We start from the raw sequence: 23,710 nt of genomic DNA on the forward strand, positions 1-23,710 counted from the left end.
ACTTTGTTTCTTGTTAACATACTATGTACATACAGTCTGCATATGCAATCTTGTGCGTGCCTAATCTACCAAACCCTTACACACACTTTAATGAAACTTCACACAAGTGATCAGTACCAACCCTAGTTGTGCATGGTGCATGTTACATTCTTTTAGATAAATATTCTGCATAGTTATGGGACTTTGTTTTTTGTTACTATACTGTATACATACAGTCCACATAATTATGCAATCTTGCGTGCGTCAAATTGCAATGTACTGTGTCAGTGCATGCGGGGGGTACATTCATCACCTTTAGTGATAGCTCTAGTTATAACAGTTATTTGCTAATATCCTGTTGTAAAGAAACATAAAATCAGCTAAGTCTCACATTTAATGAACTTCATGTCAGTATGTAAATGTCATGGTTTGTATAGACCAAAGGGCCATATTCATAGTCGTCACTCAAACTCACACTTGACTCAAACTTGGGTAAGTATCACTCAAGTGAACCTGGAGTAGACCTTGCGGGAGTGTGAGTGGAGTTCGATATTCATAAATCCTACTCAATCTGAACTTCCGGAAGGTCAGCTCGAGTAATGGTTTCATTGTACACAATGGATTTAGCGGATTATAACGTTTATATGACAATAGCGTCTAAGGTATGCAAAAGTGCTGATCATCATTTTTTTAATCGGAAGTTATCTTCTTATTGCTAGTCTGTATGTTTGTCCGTCTGCCCGCCTATTTGTTTTACAATATGTACTTCAGTCCGTTCGCTCGTCCGTCAGTCAGTCTACTTATCAGCATTAGTAGAATAAAATTTATACGTAAAGATACACGAGTTTAATTTTCGCTGAAATTGAAATTTATTTTAACAACTGAATTTTAACACTGCCATTAATTGTTGTGTTTCCCGAATGCCAGGCCGTATTTTTTAAAATAAATTTCAATTATTAAAAACATATTTTTCTTACAAAATAAATGTTTTCCATTGTCATTTAAACAATGGGATGTAATAAATATAGTTTTTTTTTCATGGCATTAAATTTAAGGGAATGCATCAATTAACCAATATCTAGGCTTGTGAAATTTAAATACTTGTTACTACGATGTGTTTCTCTGGGAGTGACTGATGAGCCCCGTTAGATAAGGTTTCGTTAAATGTTTATTTGATTTTCTATATCTATTTTAACCGTTTGCATCAATTTACTATCTTTAATTTGTTGGGTCTTTTTGCGTTTTTGTCGCCCTCGGCAACATGTATTAAAAAAGAACATAATATATTTTTTCCAAAATACCTTACACAAATATGAACTTTCGGTTTAAATACATACATGACACTGTTATCTTACCTTCTAATTAATACAATATTGTAAATTTATCATCTTAACTTACATTATGAGACCTTGAGAAACACTCAAGTGTCCCCAGGACCTCCCTCAACATTCACTCACTCTTGGGAGTTGACTCGACTCTCACTCACCTTTATGAATACAAATTGAATCTTTCCTGAGTAAAGACGTGACCGTTAGGCAATTTATTTGAGTGCACTCAATGAGTGGTGTTGGAGTTTTGTCTATGAATATAGCCCAAAGACTCAAACTGCCGCACTAACCTTACCGAAACGAAATGCAAGGTATTAACGACTTTGCATACATAAAATAAAGGAGCCGCGTAGGACCAATCTTACATACTCGAAATAATTATGTAAGATTGGTTTCACGATCGTGGATGTGTATATGACAATATTCAGCTGTATTTAAAATTATTAAGTGTTTAAGAATTGGGATATGATATATTAGCTGTCTGGTTTCATAAATGTGACACTTTCCTAATACTTCACATTTATACCGTAAAATTACAGTCACGTTAACGGTTAGATATTAGAGAGTTTGAGATTTCAACCTTCGCCTTCCCCTTCAACGTCTCTTGCGAAGTTAACGTATGAAGTTGAAGTTCGATTAAAATTCCTTGAGATTTCAAACATTAGAATGAACCTTACTTCTTTTAAGGGGACGCATATTGCTACATTCACAGTTCATACAGAAATGCGGAAGGGGTGCATATTCAAGAAATCGATGGTGGGAAAATAAAAAACATATTCCTAAACTGATATAATACTGATGGACACCTGTAATATTCAGTATTTTGTGGATAAGGATGTGGTACTATGAATGTAATAGGAAAACAGAGGTCTTTGTGAAAGTACATTCAACACAAAATATTAAGCTTTTGTATAAGGAAAAAACAGGTTTTTTTACAATAACAGTGTTCCAAATAATGTTGAAGGGGTGAGATTTTCTTTCTAACACACCAGGTTTGCTTAAACATGTAAAAATTTAACGCCAGGTCATTTCAGCTCGGGATGGACGCCATATTTCTCATTGATAAAAATGTAAACAAAAAAAAATCAGAGTGGGATTAGCATTGCAAGGGCATAACATGACATTCTACACAATGAATACCTTAGAACAGATATCTAAGATGCTACACAGGTCAGGCGGGTTAAATGCATAATGGCGATCACTTGAAATTCATCTTGAAAAGGTGGTTAATTTTAGTTTATTTACATGGTTTTTAATTTTCCCACGACTTCTCGGCGATTCACTGCAAATGTATTACTGCGCCAGACGAAAGGTAACTCTAATAAACAACGGGAGACAACTTAGGTGTCAGCACGTGTACGATTTTTAAAAAAACATGTCGATGATTATAATTTCTTATCAAATAATGAATCCTATTCAGATATTCGTCTTTAATATTAGAAAATTATTAATTTCTGTGGACATTTGTCAAAAAATATTACTTACATTGGACTACTTTGCGCATCAAACTGGTTTCCGCTTCAGTTGTGAGGCACTTCCGTTATACTTTTGACAACAATAACAAAACACAAAATGAATCAATAAAGTCACTTATAAATCGACTGCTACTTAAATCAGTGTAAGTAAAGTTGTTGTTACAACATTATACATGTTCGTTACGTTATGAGATAAAGTTTATCTTGAACTGCATAATCCATTAATTACGTTTAGATGATATTGCATTTACAACTTATGTGACCCCATGTTTTTTACGTGAATGACAGCATTCTCGCGCAACTCGTGCAAACAGAGTTATGAAAAGTATGGTGGAGAATTCAAGGAAAAACTATAAATGACATTAAAGTGAGGAAAACTATATTCGTCCAGTTTTGATCATTGACATGCCTGCTGTGTATTAGTAACTTTTGTGAACAAGATAAGAATGTTACTTTTGCACATATACACATTGATTGGACCTCTCAACCAAATTTCATACCTTATTTTAGGGATTTTTAAGACAATACATTTTCAAAAGTTTGTTGAATGTGTTTTAATATTTAAGTGCATTGTAGTTCATGAATACCAAATTAAAAATTAATAATGGCAACATTAGAATCTAGGCCCTTATTGTAAGCCACTAGACATCTGTAACGATAAATGTTTAATGTATTAAGGGGAATATACTCTTTTAGTTTTGGAATGTGGCATTCCTTGACCACCGTATCTTTTCTTATGCACTACTTTGTAAACAAACTAAATAATGTGTTTTAGCTTACATATGCGAAATGAAAAGCAAGACAGTGACCATATTTCACATTCTTTCTTTAAATTAGAATCTGTAGGACATTGATAAATGTTTGGACAAGGTGAAGCACTGTTATTTTCGCACCAAAAAGTCTTAATTGTTGACTTTGAATGTACACAATAAGTCTAATATAATTCAACAATAACTTTCTTGTTTCAGTTTTCTCATTTTTATTTTAGTGAGCAATCCTTTGTGTACTTATAACAGTTGAAACAGTATCCATTTCATGTACCAAAACCTTGTACTTTTTTGCAGGTAAATTTTATCATACCCCACCCACTTTTTTCTAATTTCAAAGTATGCGTCCCCTTAATCCGCCCATTCAATTTATCCGTAATTATGATCGTTTTTTTCGTGCATTTTGACACCAGTTGTCCGAAAGGGCAGGAATTTTACAAGAGGTTTTAAAAATAAAGAAATAAAAATTAAATAAAAAACATTTCAATTAATATAATCATAGCATGGATATTAGAGCGATTACCAAATAAAAAACAAAACAAAAAAAAAACAAAAAAAAAAAACAACAAAAAACAAAAAACAAAAAAAAAAAAAACAAAAAAAAAAAAAAACGATAAACGATAAAACAATGTGAACAATGTAAAAACTCGTTAGTGTTGCTCCAGACATTTAGGTTTTATATAAAATTATGTCAGTATAATTTCGGACTAGTCCCAATCCGTGACTCTAGTTACCTCCCCTGACGGTCCGTCCATTGCGGATCTCGTTTCTTTAGATTTTTGTTGCTATTGTGTGTTTGTTTAATTTGTAATTTATGCAACATTTTGTTTACTTTAACACTTTGATTAATCTGACCTATTAGATACTGACACGTAGTAATTTATCAGACTGAAATGAAAGTTATAATTACGTCATGAGTTGGACTAATATAGGACGTGGGATGTTTTCTTAACTTTGTAATGGAAATAATCGCGTGACGTCCATGGCGTCCACGCGCACGTTGCGACAACAAGTTGACGTCATTTTCGCGGAAAATATTAATGCGCGTCAGTTTGATTTGTTTATTGCGTTTTCGGAGAATTTTTTTCCGTATTTTTTCCTGTCTTTCGTGACAGAACGATAATTTAGATATAAACTAATCATTTGATAGTGGATATGCAATAAAAAGGTTATCAATTTTGTATGTGGATATATGCACTCATTCTTTCGCGGACAATATTGCGCTCCTAAAGTCGCGCAATATTACCGCTGCAGAACTCGTGCATATATCCACATACAATGTTAATAACCTATAATGATCAATTCAACGTGAAAATGACACTCTGTATGACTCTGTATAATGCCAAACTCTCAGACAGCACAACATGATTTTAATATACTATTGTATAAGTAAAACATCTGCGGATCCAGCAATTTGGTTAGAGGGACACCAACATTGAAGAGGGGGTCCCCCATTTCAGGGCGGGGGGAGTTGGGGGGGGGGTAGGGTCACACCGAGTTTCAAGACCGACTGTCTTTGTCAAATGTAAGAATCAAAGGGGGAATTAACCCACAATGTCCCTCTGCCAGGCTCTGGTTCCGTGCATTTAAAGAATGGAGTTATCCCATACGGCTAACAGGAAACGTCTCTCATCATGATATCATAGATCTGAAATTGTCTGATACTTCAGAAGAATTTTCCGCCTTACTAGTACCATTTTATGTTTATAATTAAAACGCAATTGTCGTATTAAGTGTCCGACAGAAACAGATTGATTTTATTTGGATGTGAAAATAAAATGTTCCACCAAATGATATTCGCGCGTAATTATTTATTTTTCAAGTAAAATGACTGTCATGCCATGTGCCTCCATCCAGATTTCAGTCTTTGATGCCGGGTATGTGGACAGAGTAGATGTAAAAAGAATGAAGTTTCGGCTTTCGTGATATCACATCTTCGGACGTTCAAAACTTCACTTCATACGACAAAAAGGCCCATCTGGTATAATCGATACCGCCCGGGGACACAAATATGCCGTAGAAGTTAAAGTTTGAACAAAATCTCAAAGTTTCTCAAAATCAGTTGATAACTTCATACTTCCAGCTTCAATTCAATGTATTTAGTTAAAATCATAAGCCATACAAAACTTTATTATTCTTATACCTGTTGATAGTGTTCCGCATCAAATTTAGTCTAATTATATATATGGATAATCAAATAACTTAATAAGCAGAAATCCTGAAACTAAGCTTTTTATTTCGCATAGTAATAAAGAGAAGTCTTAGGCTTACGTGATATTACATGGAAAACTTTAGTAGCAACGTGTGATATAAATAAAATACACGCATATCGGTGACGTTTTACCCAAAATATATATGAGAGACGTTGAAGGGGAAGGCGAAGTTTGAAATCTCAAACTCTCTATTGTTTGTACCATACACTGCTTCGTTTCTAATAACAAAATCATGATATACATATTTAACTAGGTTTTTAATTTGTAATTTGTAATTACAGCTAAAGAGTTCTATCAATTTAAACATACTTGGTTATTTCCAATATTTTTCATGTATATACTGTTTCCATATGTCATTATATAATTGGCATTAAAACATGAAATGAAATTCGTCTTCTGTGACGTTACACACTGAACATTTTCTATCACGTATATTGTCGGCCTTGTCCAGCGCCCAGATTCTATTTGTAATCTATGTGACGATACTCGTAATCTGGACAATGCTTTATATTATATTTATCTACAGAAATTTAGATATTCGTGAAATTTGAAACAGGATATTGTTCTATAAAATAATGCTCTTGACGAGTCTTCTAACCTGCTATGCCAATTCTTTACGAAATTGTCTCATAATATTTGCTTAAATGTACTGTAACTAGAAACATATCAATATTACCATCATTTTGCTGTAGCCAAACATCGTAAAAATAAAAAAAAAAAAAAAAACCAAAAAACAAAAGAAAAAAAAAAACAAAAAAAAAAACAGCATAATAACGGTTTAACTGAAGAACACCAATTAATTGTTTATGGAGCATTTTCAAAATCACTTTCAACATTTGATATATTTTATAAACATATTTTCTATCAGCACTATGTATCAGTTTCAGCCAATATTTTTTAATGTTATAATGCTGTATCGTTTGGAATGACATTCTACCAAGTTCACCATAAATAAACTCATTTTGTGTATTTTTCTTTACCCCTATTAACTTTTTTACAATGTTGCAAATGTACTCTTTCTATAGCATTACAGTCACCAAATCCTATAACTTCGCTTCCATAGTTCAAAATAGGAGAACTAATTTATCGAACAGATCTAATTCACGCAGAGGCGTTAAGTATGTACTTCTGTAAGTATTTAGTTAATGTAAATATTGCTTTAGGAGCTTGTCCAGCTAATGTAGTTATTGCAGTACTAAAGGAACGACCACTCGAAAAAAAAAAAAAAACAATTCCTAAATAGGCAAATATGTCAACAATTTCAATTTCACATTCATCATCATGGAATTTAAGGTTTTGTGGTAGTCTGTCGCCTCTTCTAAAAATCAGATATGCCTCCTGTTTTTGTCTTAAATTTATGTCATTTTACGACATTTTTTAAAAAATGAGGTAAGGATTTGTACGCTGCAATGGGTCTAGGAAATGTGTGGTAGCTCTGTGAAAATTGTCCATTTTACAAATAATTTAAACGGAATAATATTTAGAAACATACAGGCTATAGTATTTTACTTGGCCTTAAATCTTACATGTACACTCATCAACATCTTTCCCACATGTCTGTTCATTTTTCTGGTACAGTACTATCTCTCCAGAGCGGCCATCCTTAAGCAAAAACCTCTCTATAACATCATCATTAAAATTTCCCTAAGCTGAAATATACAAATGTACTATCAAATTTACCTCTCCAGAACAACAACCTCTACATAACAGTCAATATTTGTATAGTGTACTTGCTATTTTATATATGAATACAGTGAGTAATTAATAGACACTACTTTTCTATCATGCACAATGTAAATAATGTTTATGTATGAAGCAATATAGGTCCGCAGACTCATGCAGATTTTGAAACAACTTGCCAACAGTTATTTGGACATCAAAAATTACAATGTGATTCTTTCCTCAAAATCTGATTCTATCTGCAATTGAAATAGCAAAGACACACAGTTTTAATCAAGTTCTTAGAACCAAGCGAAACTGCTCAATCTACAATGCTAGGAGTAGGTCTGTGTTCCAGATAATCACCATTTTACCTTTATCAAAGTACAGTAGATATCAATTAAACATTGCCATAGAGGAACATGCTACATGTTTGAGTCTTCATGTGACAGGCAAATATAGCTACTGATACATGTATATAAAAACCAAAAATACACATTAAAATAGAGAACATGGAACGTGTCTACAGCAGTGGCTCGATCATAATACATAGACTAGCCACTGGACATATAACTTTGTTTTTTTTGTTTTATCATAATTTAATTCATGTTTATTGTTTTTGTATATAGCCATGTACATGTGGACAATATTGTAAATTAGCTCAGCCAAATATGTTATCCACTATAAATAAAGTCGTTATTATTATTACCATTATCATTATTATTATCATTATTATAACTGATAATAAAGCTATTTCTACATTTTCCCCCTTTTTCATCTAATTCAATTTCGTAGAGACAAAAGCCAGTGTATATGAGATATTTTCACAGAGGAATGATGTTATTGGACATAGTACAGACTGGTCAATTCACGACATTAAACCATTAAAATGTAAAAAAGATATATCAATGTCTTGGAGGTAGTTTACATAAAACATTAAAACAATCATGTAGATGATAAACACACATTACTACAAAGACGTGCCTGTTCACAGGACCTGGTAGTCTTGACTTCCACATCAAAATCAACTAAGAATGTTTAAACCAGACATGAAACAAGCGCTCTTTAGAACCGGTAACTGGTGGTCTCTGTTTCAAAGTGGTCTTTGACACAAGTTTCACTGTACGTGTATGAAATCAGTACTCTTGATTTCTTTAACAATGCATCAAACAGTCAATTACATTGCACATAGCCTAATCTAAATTTCAATAAAACAATACTAGGGGCAAAAACAAAATACATGTATAATCTGTTCTTGTGTGATAAGACTCTTGTGTGATAAGACGTGCCAATAATGTTTCATCAATTCATCTATTAACTATTATACATACCTTTAAATAATATTCTCATCCTTTAGACATTTAGTTTATGAAAAATTATTTCACTATTTTAAACTAATTTATTTGCTGTAAACTATGACATAAAGTTATACTACTCAATTTTCTGTTCTTCAAAACTTAAAATTTGTGTGATTTTTTCCCCTTGAAAACAAAAAAGAAATATCTCCCATACTTCCATAACCATATTGTAATTTTTAAAAGTGTTGTAAAGTCAGATTTTATTACATTGTATTACATAATGAACAATGTTCTTAATTGTTAAAAATATTACTTAAGTAGCATAATAATTATTTTGCCACAGCAGTATTTATTTATCACCTCCTATAAAGGACACTTTTTGAGCTTTAACATTCATTCATACATACATACTTAAATGTTGATAGTTTTAGTTCATGTATTTATTTGTTACATTTTATTGTTTAAATTCATTATAACCTTATTATCTTTGTTGCATATTCTATAGTTTCATTGTTCTAAGGTATTTTTGTTTTACTATGTCACTATGACATGTTTGTCTATTTTTAGAATATAATTTTACCACTGAGATCAATGTTTAATGCACTCTTTAAGACAACCTCTGATTGGTCATAACATAAGCAAAGATGCTGACCGATCAGAATGTGTGTTACATTTTTGTTGAGACTGCAGTGCCACCTGCAGGAATTTTTTTTACCTCAGTAGATTTTTGGCAGAATTTGGTCATTCTGTTGCGTTCTATCAGACTGAAAACATCTCCAAGGTATTTACTTATTCAATCAATAATTATTGATAACTTATTTAGGAATTTTGGCAATTTATTAACCTTAGAGATATTGGAAATTACAGAAATTTATTAAAGTAATTAATTAAGTGATTAAACTCCTTTGTTTAAGTGGCAGCCATCTTGGATCTTTTACTTTAGAATCCGTTTGTTAATTAGAGTAACTTTTTGTTAAGTCTTGCTGCTACACAATAACAAGGTAATAGCACAGAGTCACAAAGACTGTTATCAAACTCAATCAAACAGTATGTGGAACTCCTTTTTATGCCTCCGAAGGGAGGCATATTAGTTTTCAACTGTCCGTCCGTTCGTTAGTTAGTTAGTTAGTTCGTTCGTCACAACGCTAACTTTTTGCATGAAGGCACTTTACTCGCGAACCACTGAACCCAGGACCTTCAAACTTCACGTGCTGATAGTATTTATTGAGTACACCACTCCTACTGACTTTGGGATCACCAGGTCAAAGGTCAAGGTCACAGGGGCCAACGTTAACTTTTTGCATGAAGGCACTTTACTCGCGAACCACTGCACCCAGGACTTTCAAATTTCACATGCTGATAGTACTTATTGAGTACACCACTTCTACTGAATTTGGGGTCACCAGGCCAAAGGTCAAGGTCACAGGGGCCAACGTTAACTTTTTGCATGAAGGCACTTTACTCGCGAACCACTTCACCCAGGATATTCAAACTTCACTTGCTGATAGTACTTATTGAGTACATTACCCCTACTGACTTTGGGGTCACCAGGTCAAAGGTCAAGGTCACAGGGGCCAACGTTATCTTTTTGCATGAAGGCACTTTACTTGCGAACCACTGCACCCAGGACCTTCAAACTTCACATGCTGATAGTACTTATTGAGTACACCACTCGTCCTGACTTTGGGATCACCAGGTCAAAGGCCAAGGTCACAGGGGCCAACATTAACTTTTTGCATGAAGGCACTTTACTCGCAAACCACTTCACACAGGACCTTCAAACTTTACTTGCTGATAGTACTGTATGAGTACACCAATCCTACTGACTTCGGGGTCACCAGGTCAAAGGTCAAGGTCACAGGGGCAAACGTTAACTTTTTGCATGAAGGCACTTTACATGCGAACCACTGCACCCAGGACCTTCAAACTTCACGTGCTGATAGTACTTATTGAGTACACCACCCCTACTGACTTTGGGGTCACCAGGTCAAAGGTCAAGGTGCTGCGGGGGCATTTGTCACCATTAGTGACAGCTCTAGTTATTGTTTAATTTGTTCATTTTGACAGCTGCATTTCAGAAGTTACTTAGGAGCAGACAAATCATATTAAAAGATACTTGTTACAAACTGAACATAAAGCAAATCAATAAATCAATGAGCAACTAAACATGCATGATAGAAGCAACCAGCACACGCATAATACTAAGCACACTAAAATACAAACGTTGACAGATTGTGGAAAAAAGCAGAAACTGAACATAGCAAAAATAATTAAATTAGAGCAACAAGAGCATCTACAATTCAGCTGACTTCTGACCAAATTTCAAAAATAACTAAAGCAAACTAAGGACCTGTCTATATTATCAGCACTCTTTCTTTGTAAACCTAAGTGATAGGCAATATCTTCCCTAATTAACACCATTGGGGTGTTCTTTTTTAGCAAAAGAGTAGGGAGAGGGGGCGGACGTTTGTTCAGGACAAACCTTTTTGTTTACATTTTTCAAGAAATATTACCTATAAATCCAACTTCTAGTAAATGAATTGTAACAATTACATGTGTATACTAAAGCACTGGTATTCTATTATGACTTAAATTACCATAATCTCAACTCTCTTTTTTTTTTTTTTGAAAATGTGGGGATGCATTTATTAAGGAGTGGGTGTTAAGTAAGGAAAGAGTTTTAATTAGGAAACGTACTGCAGAAGAAATATTACCCTATTACCTTAAATTCCGATACTAGTATTCCACCTTTATGATAAAATCATATGACCATTTTTGTAAGTATTATATCTGAATATAAAAGCTGGCACAATTTGTTTTCACTTTTATGATACTGGCGGATATTACTTGTCCGTAAAATTCTACTTTATATACTTCTATCAAAATATAACTCTTCACATCAAATAGTTTGATATAGGACACTGTAAGTATACCTAAGTTTATTTATAGTCTCTGCTGGTAACCCATACGGGTGATTCCAGAAGATTCTAAGATGTAGATGCTTCAACTTGGCATGCCAGGTGTAAAGCATTCTTATTCGAATGTCTGATATTCCACATGAAGAAACAAAGAACTAGCAACCCCTGGTATTGTAGTCTAGCATCTGACCACTAGACCATCAAGTTCACTCTGATATATGATAGAATGTATACCATTCTAGGGCTGATCGAGAAAACAGTAGTAACTCATATAAAATAAAGAAGGTGTTATGACTGTTTTCCAAACAGCTCTTTCCTAAATATAAAACTGCGTTTACTACAACAGTTACTGCATGGCTGTTGCCTTGTTAATACTTGTCTCAATATCAATATAATGTTGCATGTTTTGTTTCCACTGTAATGGAGACTTGGCAACTCCTACCTTACAAATACCATATCAATCACTTATTTTTTTCTGTACCGAAAACAGTTCTTCTAGAATCACCAAATACATAAATCTTTAAAGTGTAGAAATTAAAACACTTATGAAAACTGCAAATAACAAACTTGATTTAAATTTAAAGTTTTTAGAAATATGAACTTATTTAGCAATAGAGATAATATCTAATGGTACTTCTCACATTATCACACCATGTGACCATTGCCACATGAATATGAATGTAAGTTTGTATACAATTTAACACACAAATTTCCATTTTTAGCTCACCTGAGCCTTTCTGTGATCGCTCGATGCCCGGCGTCCGTCGTCTGTGGTCTGTCTGTCTGTCAACATTTAGCTTGTGTATGCGATAGAGGCTGTATTTTTCAACTGATCTTCATGAAATTTTGTCAGAATGATTACCTTGACAAAAATCTAGGCCAAGTTCGAAAATGGGTCAACTGGGGTCAAAAACTAGGTCACTAGGTCAAATAAAAGAAAAAAATTGTGTATGCGATAGAGGCTGTATTTTTCAATTGATCTTCATGAATTTTGGTCAGAATGATTATCTTGATAAAATCTAGACCACTTTAGAAAATGGGTCATCTTGAATTAAAAACTAGGTCACTAGGTTAAATCAAAGAAAACCCTTGTGTATGCGATAGAGGCTGTATTTTTTCAACTGATCTTCATGAAATTTGATCAGAATGATAACCTTGATAAAATCTAAGCCAAGTTCGAAAATGAGTCATCTGGGGTCAAAAACTAGGTCACTAGATTAAATCAAAGAAAACCCTTGTGTATGTGATAGAGGCTGTATCGAAATGATTGCCTTGATAAAGTTTAGGCAAAGTTTGAAAATAGGTTATCTGGGATCAAAAACTAGGTCACTAGGTCAAATCAAAGAAAAACCTTGTGTATGCGATAGAGGCTGTATTTTTTAATTGATTTTCATGAAATTAGGTCAGGATCATAACCTTGATAAAATCTAGGTTGAGTTTCAATATGGGTCATCTGGAATCAAAAAATAGGTCACTAGGTCAAATCAAATAAAAGCATTATGTATGCGATAGAAGCTGTATTTTTCAATTGATCTTCATGAAATTTGGTCGAAATGATTGCCTTGATAAAATCTGGGTCAAGTTCGAATATGGGTCATCTGGAATTAAAAAACTAGTTCACTAGGTCAAATCAAAGAAAAAATCTTGTGTATGCAATAGATGCTGTATTTTTCAATTGATCAGAATGACTGCCTTGATAAAATCTAGGTCTAATTTGAATATGGGTCATCTTCGGTCAAAAACTAGGCCACTAGGTCAAATCTAAGAAAAAATTTGTGTATGCAATAGAGACTGTATTTTCCACTTGATCTTCATGAAATTTTGTCAGAATGATTGCCTTGATAAAATCTAGGTCGAGTTTGAATATGGGTCATATTGGGTCAAAAAGTAGGTCACTAGGTCAAATCAAAGGAAACATTGTGTATGTGATAGAGACTGTATCTTTCAATTGATCTTCGTGAAATTTGGCCAGAATGATCGCCTTGATAAAATCTAGGATAAATTTGAATATGGGTCATCTAGGGCCAAACACTAGGTCACTAGGTCATTTCTAAGAAAATACCTTTTTAATCTCAAGAGACCACATTTTTGGTCCAATCTTAACGAAAATTGGCCAGAATATTTGTTTCCATGAAATCACTAGGTCAAACATGTTTACATTGTTATAGTGTGTTTCTCAGGTGAGCGACCTAGGGCCACCTTGGCTCTCTTGTTCTGGACCTCTTTGACCCAAAATTGGCTACCGGTCAGGGGATTTCAAAAATCTTGAAACATCTTTATCTTTGAAATTTGATCTAGAACCATCTTTAGTATTCCAAATACTGTTCATATCTATACAGCTTCACCTTTAGTACCATCTGCAAGTTTCATATTTTCCTTTCCATTTTCTGTATTTTTTTTTCAGAACCATCTGAAATTAAACTGAAGTCATCTTTCGTTTTCCAGGTACAGAACCATCTGAAATTTTAACTGAAACCATTTTTCGTTTTCCAGGTACAAAACCATTCGTAAACATTGCCTTCTTCCCACTCACGTTACCAGCTTCATGATTTCCTTTCTTTTTCTTGCACCAGATAACGCCTACTATAGCAAGAATCACTGCGATCCCTCCTAGGATTCCTCCAACAATTGTTCCCACTGGTGTTGATTCTTGTGGCAAAGGCTTTGCGGTAGTCCTTTGCGGAGGATTGTCAGTACTTCCATTTTCATCAGTAACTGGTTTGTATTTTACTGTTACTGGGGTTTCCTTTGATTTGCACACTGGTTTAATTACATTTCCATCATAACAATCACGTGCACTTGTTGTAACTTTTGTTGAACCCATTTTACAACTCCAATCTAAAGTTTCTGTATGATCTATATAACCGCCGTTTATGGCATTCTTTAATGACACAAGGTTTGTGTCGGCTTCAACTTTACAGTTACAGTAACAAGCCATTTCTGTGTTATCCCACTTTCCAGAAATACATTCAGTTGCATCAGGCCCGGTGCGGGTCACTGGAACATCCTCTCGACAAAAAATGTAGAAAAAATTACCAGCTGGCTCGGCATGTTTTATGCATGAGGAATTCAAACCTGGGTAAGAAGGACATTGGCTTTGTTCACAAGTAGGTTTGTCACCCCAGGTACCATTAGCCTGACACATAACACTGGGTGACCCTTTTAAAATATAGTTTGTATTGCATGTAACTTCAACAATGCTTCCATAGCCATTTTTTACACTATTAATTATATTCTGAAAAACTGAGGCATGTTGTATTGATCCAAACTCTCCGCACATTTTAATTTGACATTTCGGAGGACTTTTTGGGCTCCACTGACCATCAGTTCGACAGACCATGTTACTGGCTCCATTCATATCATATCCTTCATTGCACACAAAGTTTATAGACGTTCCCACCTCATTAGTTGGTGTGTTAACTACCCGTCCATTATCTGGTGTTTTGACATATGTACAGTATATCTTCTCACACTTCAAGTTTCCATCAACCCATTCATTCCCAGAACATTTGTAAACCTTGCTTGTTCCTACAGGATTAAAACCCAGTTTACACTCAAACTTAACAACAGTGCCAGACGCATACGGTCCAGCTCCACCAGCATCATTGTGCGTATTTTCAATAACTGGTAAACTGTCACAGTCTGCACTTGCCATAGAGATTCCTAAAAGAAAGATAATATTTCACATTAAATAATTTACACATGTAACATTATTTACCAGACTTTTCTTGATGTGTTAATAATTGGCATTTTTTACATATGTACACATAAATACTAATACAAAGTAAACAAGAGTAAAATGTGTATGCCCCCCACCCCCAATGATGGCCTGTCACATTTCAGTCTCGAGTTCACTCTGGCCTTGACCTTTTGACTCCAAAATACAATAGAAGTCATTTACTGATCACAAGCAATCATCCTATGTAGAGTGACGACTGTATGTTAATGTGATCTTTAGTTATTAAGCAGAAACCATTTTTAGCTTCAAGGTCACTGTGACACAAAACAAGCTAGGTGTCATCTACTGACCACAGGCAACAGGTAAATGAACTTCAAGCACGTGAGTGGAAACCATTCTCAGTCTCAAGGTCACTGCGATCTTGACTTTTGACACTTTGACCCCAATATTAAAGTAAACAACAAATCCACTGAAAATATAAGTGACACTGTTTTCTTATCCTTGTGAATCTAATTTCTCATCTAATATGATTAAACTGTAATTCAAAGTATTTTTTCAGTCTTGCCTTATCATTGCCCAAACCAAGAAAACCCTTTAATTATGAATATAATTTCAAACAAGAGCACCGCAATGCGGAGCAATATTCGCCTGAAGGTATGTTTGACCCCTAAGTGTGACCCTGACCTTGAAGCGAGCCATACAAAATATGCGCTCCGCACGTCGTCTTGAGGTGGTGAACATTTGTGCCAGATTTCTTTAAAATCCTACAAGCAATTCAAAAGTTATAGAGCGGACACAAAACAAAGTCATGTGACTTTTGACACCTAAGTGTGACCTTGACTTTGAAGCGAGCAATCCAGAACATGCGCTCTGCATGTCGTCTCGATGTGATGAACATTTTTGTCATTTTTTATGAAATCCTTCAAGGGGTTCAAGTCACAAAATTGCTAACAGACGGACGGACGGACACTGGCGTAATAACATAATACGTCCCTTAGGGCGCATAGAAAGTTCATATCATATTTTAAAATTAGCTCAGCAAAAAATAAAATCAAGCTCCCAGCGCTATATTATGCACTCAAAGTAAAAACATAAACATCCATAAAAGCATTTCACAGTCCTTTTGTACATAACAAATGTGTATTGCACCGACCCTGAATTAAATACATGACATCAGCAGTGACATCATACAGAATAAACATGTTCCTTTGATCCTGCTGATGAGCTCCTCCAAGCGGTCGACAGAATAGTAGAATACTTTAAAAGTGCTAAAAGCTTACTAGAAATTATTCATTTATTTATTTATTTATTTATTTTGGTTGGGGGATCGATTCCTATGTAAATTGTTGTAGTCTGTATCACCTGCCTATATTCCAAGTAAATACCTTTATAGTTTATATTTTTGAGTCATGCTCTGCCTGGACATGAAATATGATGGCAGATTTCACCTTTCTGAGACCTTGACATTTGACCTACACATCGTCTCATCACCATCTACCTACGGCTCAAGTTTGGAGTCAATACCTTAAATGGTGATAAGTTATGCCCCGGGCACGAAATAAAACGGACGAATTTCATCTTTGAGCTCAACCTACATGCAAAGTTTGAAGTCAGTTCCTTTAATGGTTATATAGTTATGCTCCAAACACGAGTTATGATGGAGAGACGGACGGACAGACGCACGCGCCATCACATAATACCTCCCGTTTTTCCAAAACGGGTCTATAAATAGTTGTCAAATATATTTAACTCAGTTTCTGATGCAAGAGTCAAATATTTGCAGGAATTCCAGTTAGACAAATCCCGTAATATTGACATGTATTTTGGCCAAATTATGCCCCCCTTTGCACTCAGAAAATCCTGGTTAATGTTTTGTATGCATGTTACTATCTCCAAAACTAATATAGATATTTGATTAAAACCCCACATGGGTCTCCGGGGTTATTAAACTTGATCATAGCATCAAGTCCTATAACTCTGATATGCATTTTGACCAAATTATGCCCCCACTCCCCCTTTTGACTGAGAAAATCCTGGTTAAAGTTTTGCGTGCAAATATTCACCTAAAACTAAAATCTAAATAGTTCACTTATACCAGCATTCATCCGATTGTTAACATTTTTTTTCATCGCAAATAACCGAGAAATATCAAATTTTGATAAATCACGAGGAATCCGGTTACCGGATGACTACACACTTCCATTTATTAAATTATTATTTATCGAATTTTCCATCATATTTTCCCCGGGATTAAAGAAATATAAATATTTCTGTTTCCTGTCACTTTCAATTCATTTAAAACGACGAGAAGCAAACTTTTAAAATCATCTCCCGTTTTTAAAGATACAAGAGCTGTCCCTAAGACAGCCAGTGCTCGACTATTCGAATCATTGTCCCGTATTAGGAATATTACTCTAAATGTTAAGATATCTATAGAGTTTCAGTCCAGTATCTGCATTAGTTTTGGAGATAGTAACTTGCATGCAAAACTTTAACCAGAAGTTTTAAGTTCAAAGGGGACATAATTTGGCCAAAATGCATGTCAGAGTTATGGGACTTGATGCATTCAACTAGTTTTATGACCCCGTAGGCACATGCGAAGTTTCCATTTAAAATCTGCATTTGTTTTGCAGACAGTAACTTGCACGCAAAACTTTAAACAGAATTTTCTAAGTCAAAAAGGAGACATAATTTGCTCAAAATACACAGTCAGAGTTATGGGACTTGACTCAACGAGGTTGGTAATTGATCTAGAAAAAACATGTAAGTTTCAAATCTATATACCTTTAAATAATAGCTGTATGTATTTGCACGCAAAAGGTCCAAAAAGGGGGCATAATTTGTCCAAAATGCACGTCAGAGTTATGGGACTTTATGCTATCAACTAGCTTTATAACCTGAAGTTTCAATCCAATATCTGCATTAGTTTTGGAGGTAGAAAGTTGCATGCAAAACTTAAACCAGAATTTTCAAAGGCCAAACAGGGTGGGGGGGGGGGGGGGAAACTTGCTCAAAATACATGTCAGAGTTATGGGACTTGACCCAGTGAGGTTGGTAATTGACCTAGAAAAAAAAGAAAAAAAAATAAGTTTCAAATCTATTTACTTGCATGCAAAACTTTAACCAAGGTGTGACGTCGACGTCGACGCCAGGGTGAGTAGAATAGCTAGACTGTTCTTCGTCTCCGCTTCCATAGCCTAGTGGTAGAGCGTCCGCTTCGAGTGCGGTAGGTCGCGGGTTCGATCCCCGGCTGCGTCATACCAAAAGACGTGAAAAATGGCACCAGTAGCTCCCTTGCTTGGCGCTCAGCATTAAAAGGGAAACTGGCATCTTCTCTCATACCCTCGTGGCGATGGATTCCATCAGGAATGAGGTGTCGAGAGTGATTAATATAAGTTGTAGAACTTCCTTCACAATCGACCTAAAATAAATTATGTATAAACTAATACTCGAGCTAAAATGTACATAGTCTCCTTTTTGTAAATACTGTTCTCAGTATTCATATTGATTACCGGACTTCTAGACAGCCCTGTAAAGTTTATCCAGAGGTCCGGTCACAGGTCTAGAGGTCTGGCGACCGGACCCCCAGCCACTGCCACTTATAAATAATGCTTCTCATTACAGATCTGGTGCAGTCGTTCTGCGCATATTACAAAATCATTATCACCGAAGCACACGAAAAAAATACGCAAATTTTTGCGTGTATGCACGCATTTCGTGTATAATATATGCATAATATACTGACCAAAGGTTAGGGTAAGTATTACCATGTTTACAAAATAATTAAAATATAAACATTTAATCCAGTATATTTTGTTTGTTTTGGGTTTAACGCCGTTTTTCAACAGTATTTCAGGTATGTAACGGCAGGCAGTTAACCTAACCAGTGTTCCTAGATTCTGAACCAGTACAGACCTGTTCCCCGCAAGTAACTGCCAACTTCCACACATGAATCAGAGGTGGAGGACAAACGATTTCAGACAAAATGTATTTTATCAAATATACCGGAGTCTGTAATTTATCACAGGCGCACTAGAGGTTAAATTCCTTCTTCATTTCATATAAACAATAAAATATTCATACCTCATTTTCAGCACTTTAGAGCATTTCAGTGATATGAAACCCTTATATAGTCATTAGGCCTAAAAAAAATTTTTTGTTTCCGGTAACATGCTCAAAAAATTTAGGGTAGGTAGGTCGGAAAATTTTTTTTTTCATGATTTTTTTTTTTATTAAGGGAGACTTTTCGGAAAATATGTTTGTGTCAAAAAATGAATACAGATAAGGGGTTATGCCTTCAGAGCATCAGTAAGTTAATTTCTAACATCACTGACGATGTTTAAAGCTTAAAAAGTGCAGTTTTGCAACTTTTTATCAAAAAGTTGAAAAAATTATCCTCCAAGGCCATAAAAACATTTAGGGTCGGGCCAAAAATTTAGGGTAGGTCGGGATACCGGAAACGAGCAATTTTTTTACGCCTTAACTATGACATGTCTTCTTATCAAAAATAGAAAAATATTAACATGTTATGTTACATATTAGAAAAATAATCTGTTCTAAGAAACATCACCCTCTAAAACAGTTCTCATGAAAATAGCCGCAGTTACGAATAGGTAGATATTTTCTCAAAGAATACAACTTATTCCTGTAAATTCACAATGAAAATGGTCTAGATCTTTTCTCAATACAATAAGCAATAGAACTAAGCCAAAAATATAACTGTCAAATGCCTCATTATACCAGATTTCATCAACAGCATGGAACTACATTTTGGACTAACATGTAGCTATATACCAATAAAATAAATTGTTCTTTGTTTTATATAAAATTCAGCTACTTCAGTTTTGATACTGTTTCTAGATTTTCACTCCGTCGCAGACCTGTTTTCCACAAGATATCCATACATCTGGTTCAAGAAAACGAAAAGAAAAAGGGGTGTTGAATAGTATGCAGTGAAATGCAAGTCAACTGAAGTCAGGTACCCTCATATTGCCGCATTTCAGAAAGTGGCCCGCAGAATAAACACCCTACTTTCATTTTCAAGTAAACATTTCGAAAACATGCGAATATTAGCAGGAAAAGTGTCTTATTTTATGTAAAATTCATTGCACGGGTGAAATTATGCCCATTTGACCCACAGTTTACGCGCAAATGCGCGAAAAATGGAAAAATAGGATCTATTCATTAAGGTTTTCTTTCGACTACATCACAGAAGCATATTTTTGACAGAATTGCTGCTATATAACCTATAAAGGGAGCTATTTTACATTTTTTTTTGGCAATTTTTGCATTTATTTCTCAGAAAACCTTCAGTAAAGACAACCTGTGCAGTTCCATTTACAAGTCATCAGTTAAAGTCGAGAAATTTGCGTTTTCCTAAGGCCACCCCTTTTGCCCAAATTGTCACCTCATGTGCAAGTTTTCGATCTTTTCGAGTGTTTTACATAAGTTCAGCAAAGTTTTAATTCATAGAAGGGAAAATAAGCACTACTTCATCTAAAATGCCACGAATTTAACAAATTCATCGTGCCTTCATGTCTCAATCATACAAACTTTAGTACGGGAACTGATCATCACCAGATTTAGCGAAACTATCACCCCATGTGCGAAAATTTTGTCAAAAATAAAACAAAAACCAAAAACATGTCTCTTTTTTGTGGATTAGAAATAGAATTACGAAATTCCGCTCTGTCTGCTGCCACTTTGATAAAAATACCTGAATTGCCACTTCAGGTATTTTGAATGGCACGGTTCAGCGAAGTTTTAATGCACAGAAAATAAAATAAGCTCTGTTTCATCTAAAATGCCACGGAATTAAAAAAGCCATCGTGATTTCATGTCTAAATCATACAGATACGGGATTTGATCTGCACCCGATTTAGCGAAATTATCACCCTATGTACGAAAATTTGGTCAATAATAAAAAAAAAAATCCAAAAAAATCTCTGTTTTGTGCCTAAATGTCGTTATACATGATTAGAAATAGAATTATGAAATTCCGCTCTCTCTGCTGCCACTTTGAGAAAAATACCTGAATTGCCACTTCAGGTATTTTGAATGGCACGGTTCAGCGAAGTTTTAATGCACAGAAAATAAAATAAGCATTACTTCATCTAAAATGCCACGGAATTAAAAAATCCATCGTGATTTCATGTCTAAATCATACAGATACGGGATTTGATCTGCACCCGATTTAGCGAAATTATCACCCTATGTACGAAAATTTGGTCAAAAATAAAAAAAATCCAAAAAAGTCTCTGTTTTGTGCCCAAATGTCGTTATACATGATTAGAAATAGAATTATGAAATTCCGCTCTCTCTGCTGCCACTTTGAGAAAAATACCTGAATTGCCACTTATAGGCTATATACCAATAAAAGAAATTGTTCTTTGTTTCATATAAAATGCAGCCACTTCAGAACAATTTTGATACTGTGTCTAGATTTTCACTCCGACCTAGACCTATTTTCCACAAGTTATCCATATATTTGCTTCAAGGAAGCGAAATGAAAATGGGGTGTTGAATAGTATGCAGTGAAATGCAAGTCAACTGAAGTCAGGTACCCTCATATTGCCACATTTCAGAAAGCGGTCCGCAGAATAAACACTCTACTTTCAATGTCAAGACATGCAAATATTAGCATGAAAAGTGTCTTATTTTCTGTAAAATTCATTCCACGAGTGAAGTAATGCCCATTTGACCACCGGTTTACGCGCAAATGTGCGAAAAATGGAAATCAATAGGATCTATTTAATAGGGTCTTCTTTCGACTACACAAACTCCAACGCAGTGATCTCCCTTTCCGCTTCGCTCATCAATGAGCGAAGCGGCAAGGGAGATCACTGCGTTGGAGTTTGTCAACTACACCACGGAAGTACATTATTCGACCGAACTACTGCTCTATAACCAATAACACTGAGTGGTCTCTTCCTGTTTGGTGTAATTAGTCCTAGATTTGTTTTTCAGTCAATCTATTTTTTAAACATATTTTATTGCCAATATATACATATATAAACAGATAACTAAGTCAATTTTACATATAATAGCCAAAAGTGTCGACCCACAAGTTCTCGCAACATTAGTAACGGGTCTTCCCTAATGCAAATATTTACATATTTAATTTACGACAATGACAACTAATTACATGTAAGTACATGTGTGGTAAATAATAAGTTTACAATATTACAGCTACAAAAAAGGAAAGAAAAAAAGAGTTGAAATATGTATAAGGTACAAGTACATGTGTACTTATATAAACAAACACATTTGTGACTAGTGGCAATTTATAGATAGATATGTAAGAGTATTTAAAAATGATGCAATTAATTTGCATTAACATGTACTACGTACATTTGGGGGAAAAAAGAACATAAAAAAGAGAAACGAGTACATGTATTTATATAGTCAAACATATTTGTGACTAGTCAGTGTACAGACAGATGTAAGAGTAAAAAAAAAGATGAAATTAAATTGCATTAACATGTACTACATTTGGGGGAAAAAACCATAAAAAATGTCAATTTATAAATAAATGCCCTTGATATCACAAGACGGGCGAAGATATGTACTTACGAAAAATAATCAATACTAAAATCAGTTTTCCCTCCATAATTACAAATCACTTAATTTAAATAACATAAATTGAATGATTGTTTTTTGTTTGTTTCTTTCCCGGAACTAAATTAGTCATATTCTGGTTATAACACACTAAATAGTTGTTGTTCTTTATTTTATATAAAACTGATCTAATTCCAATGACCGCAGCACACATCAGGACCCATTTTAACTGTCTGTAACCTACATTTTCTTGAAGAATATTGTCAGTACTAACTAAAAATCAAAAGAAAAGTGGGGGTCATGTTTGATGCCAGAAAAATAATTTCAGTCAAACACACAAACTGCAAAATCAGCTAAAAAATGAGACCCCAAATCATACTGGTGGTGTATGATCTAAGTTTCCATGAACATTTTTGTAATATTGTTATTTCATTATGAAAATGCTACCTACATGTCAAGCATAGCTCTGTCATGTGATTTTAGCAAAAAAAAAATGCATAGAAAATAAGGAAAATAGCTCTTCAGAGCAAAAAAAAAACGAGGACTATTTGTATCCGCCATTATGCGACCACCATTTTTTTCGCGCCATTTTTCGTTTTAGTGTCTGTATGCCTATAAGAAAAACTTTTTTCTCTGACACTGTGACAGTTTCATTTGAAATGTACAAGAAACCCAAATGCATGAAAAAATACAAGGTTTTAGCTTGATATCAACAGTTTCCAAGTTTTTACGGCACTTTCAGTACCATAAAAAAAGCGTCAGATTTTGTCAAAAATAGCTGTTGCGACATAATTTTGAAGCAGTTATCATAAATGCAGCCTTGCTTTGTCCTGTTTT

At 34.6% G+C, this 23,710-nt stretch overlaps 1 protein-coding gene across 1 annotated transcript; it reads right to left on the reverse strand.

The window, feature by feature from the left end:
* Window positions 1–11,455: 11,455 nt before the first annotated feature.
* LOC128552443 (beta-2-glycoprotein 1-like) lies at window positions 11,456–22,994 on the reverse strand. The gene is made up of 2 exons (XM_053533484.1): window positions 22,889–22,994; window positions 11,456–15,300 (listed from the first exon to the last, which is right to left on the reverse strand). Exons 1-2 carry the CDS (start codon window positions 22,923–22,925, stop codon window positions 14,054–14,056), a joined length of 1,284 nt encoding a protein of 427 aa, XP_053389459.1. The 5' UTR covers window positions 22,926–22,994; the 3' UTR covers window positions 11,456–14,053.
* Window positions 22,995–23,710: the final 716 nt, after the last annotated feature.

This window comes from Mercenaria mercenaria, unplaced genomic scaffold (genome assembly GCF_021730395.1).
Source record: "Mercenaria mercenaria strain notata unplaced genomic scaffold, MADL_Memer_1 contig_2807, whole genome shotgun sequence".
Classification (NCBI taxonomy): Eukaryota; Metazoa; Mollusca; class Bivalvia; order Venerida; family Veneridae; genus Mercenaria; species Mercenaria mercenaria.

Coding starts and splice junctions, on each gene's coding strand:
- LOC128552443 (XM_053533484.1), bottom strand. CDS start 22,925: ATGGAGGGAAAACTGATTTTAGTATTGATTATTTTTC. Junction 15,301..22,888: donor TTTAGTATTGATTATTTTTC/GTAAGTACATAT, acceptor TCTTTCTTTTAG/GAATCTCTATGGCAAGTGCA.